Source organism: Limulus polyphemus, unplaced genomic scaffold (genome assembly GCF_000517525.1).
Source record: "Limulus polyphemus unplaced genomic scaffold, Limulus_polyphemus-2.1.2 Scaffold9642, whole genome shotgun sequence".
In the NCBI taxonomy this organism is placed as follows: Eukaryota; Metazoa; Arthropoda; class Merostomata; order Xiphosura; family Limulidae; genus Limulus; species Limulus polyphemus.
In genome coordinates, this window is record NW_013675252.1 from 8,353 (window position 1) to 15,186 (window position 6,834).

The 6,834-nt window shown below is 32.1% G+C and overlaps 1 protein-coding gene across 1 annotated transcript in view; it reads right to left on the bottom strand.

Moving 5' to 3' along the window:
- Positions 1-3,769: 3,769 nt before the first annotated feature.
- Positions 3,770-6,834, bottom strand: part of LOC106476017 (glutamate receptor ionotropic, kainate 2-like) — a gene marked incomplete at its 5' end in the record, with an annotated part of 7,955 nt that continues 4,890 nt past the window's right edge. The window contains 3 exons of the mRNA XM_013936689.2: positions 3,770-4,409; positions 4,659-4,924; positions 5,791-6,013. Of these exons, the coding sequence (XP_013792143.1) occupies positions 4,197-4,409; positions 4,659-4,924; positions 5,791-6,013 (702 nt within the window). The remainder of the gene's footprint in view (positions 4,410-4,658; positions 4,925-5,790; positions 6,014-6,834) is intronic.

Sequence of the window (6,834 nt, forward strand, 5' to 3'; positions counted from 1 at the left end):
TAACTTGTATAATATTGTTACATTATCCTAGTCTTTGTTGATCATTTCGTTGTCTGTTCTGAATAACTTGTATAATATTGTTACATTATCCTAGTCTTTGTTGATCATTTCGTTGTCTGTTCTGAATAACTTGTATAATATTGTTACATTATCCTAGTCTTTAATGTTTAATTTGTTGTCTGTTCTGAACACTTGTATAATATTGTTACATTATCGTAGTCTTTATTGTTTATTTTGTTGTCTGTTCTGAATAACTTGTATAATATTGTTACCTTATCCTAGTCTTTATTGTTTATATAGTTGTCTGTTCTGAATAACTTGTATAATATTGTTACGATTGTTACATTATCTTAGTCTTCATTATTTATTTTGTCTGTTCTGAACACTTGTATTATATTGTTACAACTGTTATATTATTCTAGTCTTTATTATTTATTTAGTTGTCTGTTCTGAATAACTTATATAATATTGTTACAATTGTTACATTATCCTAGTCTTTATTGTTTATTTGGTTGTTTGTTCTGATCACTTGTATAATATTGTTACATTATTATCCTAGTCTTTATTGTTTTTATTTTAATTTACTTCAACCTTATATTCTGTATTTTAATTACTTTTTATAAAATGTTTAAACTTTATAAAGTTCTGTACCTAATAATTTACCATGTTCAATATAGCTTGCTGAAGATATCTATATTCCAAAACGTTCAAGAATTAAATGTTTGTTACTGTACAGACACGTGTCAAATGTTCGTTCTTGGTGCTGCTGTCGTTCATCATTAAACATGGAATGAATATGTTACTATCTCAAAAGCTGAGTTAAAATGATGGTATTTATGTACCTGATCTTTTAACTGTGGGTACTCAAATAAAATCTTATCAATGATTAGTTTTAAAAGTAAGATGAACTAATAATCTTACTAGAACATTAAAATCAATAGGAATTCAAGTTACGTTATGTTGTAATAGTGACGGTGTAATAGCAGCCAGAGCAAAGTGATCTGATCTGAAACTAGAACTAAACAAAGCACCTGAAGAATTTAGACGGTGACACACTGCAACGAGAGTGTTTGCTTTCGTGTTATTTTATTCACAACTTTCAGTTACAATGAGGACAAGAATTTAAAGCAATTGAAGTGAACACATTGTTATCACATAATACTTTATATCAACTCAATACGTTAATAGCAGGGATCATTTGATATATAAGGGAAGACTTCTGTTTTTACATGATTTTCCACATATAAAGTTCTCGGATATTTATTTCACTAACCAACGAGATATAAATTGAATCATTCCATAATAATAATAATAATTATAAGTGATTTCTACGTAGTAACATTTAATTATACAATTAAAGTAGTATCCCTTAACATTGATTTTATTCCAACACGTATGTGCACATGAAGATGATGTGCTGTGGTGGTGATAAATCTGTAAACTTAAATTTAAGAGTATTAAGTGTTTAGGTTGTGGTAAAACTGTAGTTTTATTTTGATAGTATTAAGTGTTTAGGTTGTGGTAAAACTGTAGTTTTATTTTGATAGTATTAATGTTTAGGTTGTGGTAAAACTGTAGTTTTATTTTGATAGTATTAAGTGTTTAGGTTGTGGTAAAACTGTAGTTTTATTTTGACAGTATTAAGTATTTAGGTTGTGGTAAAACTGTAGTTTTATTTTGATAGTATTAAGGTGTGTAGGTTGTGGTAAAACTGTAGTTTTATTTTGATAGTATTAAGTGTTTGGTTGTGGTAAAACTGTAGTTTTATTAACGTAGATCAAAGCGATATTTCCAATTGATACAATTACTATCATTCGTAATACGACACTAAAAATTAAGTTTCTCCCTAAAATATTACATTTTCTGGGAATTCATATGAAAATGATGTAATTACTCTGTTAAATTAAAAAAGGTTTAAGTAACTGAAGAAAGTTGGATGTCCTAAAGTTAAAACGAGGCTGTTCGTCTTTATATCCGTGTGACTTCATTTCGAACAAAAGGACAACCGAAAACTAGAAATTAAAGCATTACCTATGTACCGAACCAAGCACATCACTTTGTATTACAGTATCAATAATTTATGTTGAGTTATATCTGACTAAAACTGTATGTAAATAAAGCTGTATACATATAAAATATACATCAATGTTAATCCAACACTGGGTTTTATCGTTAAAATCGACACTTCTTTTACTAAGATCTTGGAACATTTAAAAATAACGATTAATACATTTTATTCATAGCACTACCAGATAAACAGCTGTCTTAAGGACTAGAAGACATTAGCAGTTTGTACCAGACAAACAGTTGTTGTAAAAACTACAAGACATACTGTAGTAACAGACAAACAGCTGTCGTAAGGACTACAAGACATACAGTAACATAAGACAAACAGCTGTCTTAAGGACTACAAGACATACAGTAGTACCAGACGAACAGCTGTCGTAAGGACTACAAGATATACAGTAGTATCAGACAACTAGCTTTCGTAAGAACTACAAGACATACTGTAGTACCAGACAACTAGCTGTCGTAAGGGTCCTTACGACAGCTAGATGTCTGTTACTACTGTATATCTTGTAGTCCTTAAGACAGCTGTTTGTCTGTTACTACAGTATGTCTTGTAGTCCTTAAAACAACTGTTTGTCTGGTGCAAACTACTAATGTCTTGTAGTCCTTAAGACAGCTGTTTGTCTTATGTTACTGTATGTCTTGTATTCCTTAAGACAGCTGTTTGTCTTATGTTACTGTATGTCTTGTAGTTACTGTATATCTTGTAGTCCTTAAGACAGTTGTTTGTCTGTTACTACAGTATGTTTTGTAGTCTTTACGACAGCTATTTGTCTGTTACTACTGTACATCTTGTAGTCCCTAAGACAGCTGTTTGTCTTATGTTACTGTATGTCTTGTACGAAGACATACAGTAGTAACAGAGAAACAGCTGTCTTAAGGACTACAAGACATACAGTAGTAACAGACAAATAGCTGTTAGAAGGACTACAAGACATACAGTAATAACAGACAAATAGCTGTCTGAAGGACTACAAGACATACAGTAACATAAGACAAACAGCTGTCTTAAGGACTACAATACATACAGTAGTAACAGAGAAACAACTATCTTAAGGACTAGATACATACAATAGTAACAGAGAAACAGCTGTCTTAAGGACTACAAGACATACAGTAGTAACAGACAAATAGCTGTCTTCAGGGCTACAATTTTTCGAGTTGACTGTTAAAAACCATTATCATTTGTAAAGCGTGTAATTGATATAAAAATTGAATAATTATATAATCATAACACATATTAAGTTTGACAAACAACTCTGTTAAGAAGCGTTACAACAACATGATGAGGGCTTAACCGATTGAGCTTTCATGCGAGTGTCAACAACAACAAAACGTTTGATCTACGACAAGCTAGTTGAATTACGATATCTACCTTAGTAGTTTGCGATAAAACTACTTTACAAAGTTTCCAAATAAAAATATCCTAATTAGGCCTAACCATTTGCGATAAAACTACTTTACAAAGTGAATCTGTATATGAATGTACATTATAAATTACTTTAATCGCGAAGCTGTAAACTTTATTAAAGTTTCCAAATAAAAATATCCTAATTAGGCCTAACAGTTGGTTTAAGATGTACTATTGACGAAAACAGTCAATTCAACAGGCTTGATCCAACTAAAACTAAAGGTTTTTACCGGTTATGTTTATAATATGAATAATTTCTAAGCTGCTACACATTTTTTTATAGTGTAAACAAGACGTAATTAAATAGATATTTTATATTTATGGAACGCTTAAAAATATTTTCCAGTTAGTCATTACAGAAAGCACATATCAGATATTTTACATTTCTTTCAAAATTGGGTCCTCAAGTAAAAGTTCATATAGTGCATCTACTGTTTTTTAACATATTTCAATAATTTATGCGAAATAATAAAACAAATACTATGAAATCAATGGAAGTGTATTTGGAACTTGTTTTTCTAAAATAAAAAAATCAAAATATGAAGAATGCTAAAAAGCTTGTCTACTATCTGATCTTTAATACATATTTTGTGGACGAATAGTAAAACAATTGCAATGTGTCGACCCCTAGCAGTTTCTGTAGGTATTAGAAAGCACTATTCTTCCTTCTATAGTAAACCTGAATAGAAATGAACGAAGCATTATCACAGATCAACTACGAGTCCCCAAGCTCGAACTGGATTGGAGATTTTCTCATTTCAATCATCTGCATGATGCCATTCTCCTGTGGTACCTCCATCGCGGCCGGAACATAGGTCGTTCCAGGGATACATTTGGAACATTGCCGACGAAGAGCAGGACGATGGCGGGAACCACGACACCTCACGGCGAACCTCAGTTCCTCCCCCATCTCCGAGCAAAGTGATTGCTTAGTAGAGCAAAACAAACAGTTCTGTTTCTTATAATGAGAAAAAAACTTTGATTGCAAAGACGTAACTAAACGTTTAGTTTTGAACATTTACAAGACTTAACTTCTTATAATATATAATTTAGTTAAAACCTGAAGGTTAATGTCATTAGATTATGTTACTCATTTCAAAGATAACACTTATATTTGATATTTTAAGAATGTACAGTGTATATTATTTTAAATTTTTATTAATATAAGAAACCTCACCCGATCAGTTTGGGCATTTCGCTTGGAATTCCAACAAAACTCGAGAATTGACGTCATGATGGCGATAGCCAATCCACACAGTAGTACCACAAAAACCCCTCCAATACTCTCCACGCCTAATGAATTCGCTTTCCCTTCCTTTCCTTTTTCTTCTCGCATACACGTTGAAGCGGAACCTTTCCACCACTTATTGTACAGTATTTGTATAACTCCTTTCTCTTGGAGATCAAGGATCGCTAATGATATTTTATCCCGCCAGGGAGAGCCTGAATGAAACGAAAACAAGAATGCTTTGTTCAAACGATTTGGATTACGTGCGAAGTTTGGTATTAAAATCGGTTAGTTAATGTAATATGACCATAGTTTCTAAGTCATCAACACGACTGGTAACAATTATTAATATGAATACTTACAGTTATTAAAACGCTATTAATAATTTTAAACAAGACCATTAACAGTTGTTAACGCGTCTTTTAACAGTTCTTAACAAGTTTATTAACACGACTGTTACAGTTGTTATCAAGGCTATTAACAGTTGATAATACAGATATTAACAGTCATTATCACGATTAATTAAGATTCCTTAACACGGCTATTAGTGATCATTAACACAACTATTAACAGTCATTATCACAGTTGTTGATACGGCTATCAACATTTATTAACCCGGCTATTAGCAGCTTTTAACATGACTATTAACAGTCATGATCACGACAGCTAACAGTTTTTAACACGACTATTAGCAGTTACTAGCACGACAATTAACATTTGCTAACATGGCTGTTAACAGTCATTATCACGACTATTAAAATCTGTTAACACGGCTATTAAAAGCTTTAACACTACTAATTACAGTTATTAACACGACTTTTAACAGTTTTAACCTTACTATTAACAGTCCTTATCACGACTATTAACATCTGTTAACAAGGCTATTATAGTTGTTAGTACGACTTTTGACATCTGTTAACAGGGCTATTATAGTTGTTAGTACGACTTTTAACATATGTTAACATGGCTATTATAGTTGTTAGTACGACTTTTAACATGTGTTAACATGGCTATTAACAGTTGTTAACACGGCTATTAACAGTTTTTAACACGACTATTAACAGTTGTTAATCAAACTTACCTATTGGAGTAGCAATTCCATATCCTTTGGAGTCCAGAAGTCCACCGACTTGGGTAAGGTTACAATTCCGTTGAACCATGTAATCCAACACCGTGGACTCCATCAGAAACGCATAATTTCCTTGGAGGACTCGTTCGACTCCTTCTTCGTAGGAGCTAACAAACACGGAAGGACGATTCTCCATAAACCGCCACATCTTCTGATAGGTCTCGATCTTCGAATCCTGATAACACGTGTAACATTTCAAACAATAAATGTACACTATTGGTTGAAACAATCTTATTTTCCACGTATGTCTACAGATTATACAGTGGAAGTGGTTGGAGAGAAATACAGAACTGAGATCCTCTTTAATCTATATTTCATAAGTTCTATTAAGCCTTACAAAAGACAATAATCTTTCTGAAAGTAGACGAAAGAAGTAGTAAGGAATTCAGTATATCTAGCTTGTGAGGTGTAGCTGTAACTACGAACTTTGTTTAGTGACTGAGACAGTGTGTTTTCTTATAGAAAAGCCACATCGGGCTAGCTGCTGTGTTTACTGAGGGGAATCGAACCCCTGTTTTTAGAGTTGTAAATCCGAAGACTTACCACTGTCCCACAGAACTGAAATACAAATTTATTAAGCCACTGCAACATCACAAATAAATGATTATTTAAAGCATAAAATAAAATTATTTGTGAATCAATAACGTTACATTTTTTATCGGATTTAATATTTATGATACTTCCAGGTTCATTGATGTTAAATTAAATTTGTATGCTAAGTCTAAACGTCCTAAAAGTTTTAAATAAAATTGAGTAGGAAACATGTGTCTACGTATCACAAATATTATAAACTTTTGTGCATAACATATGTTTTTATTTTTTTATAAATAGTTTTCGTTGTAGATTTTGATTTAAGAATCATTTCAAAATTAAAAACGGATAACAGGTCGAACAGTGTTTGATTAGTAATTGTTATTGGCTTTACTAACACATACTTCTGGCCTGGCATGGCCAGGTGGTTAGGGTACTCGACTCGCAATCTGTGGGTCGCGGGTT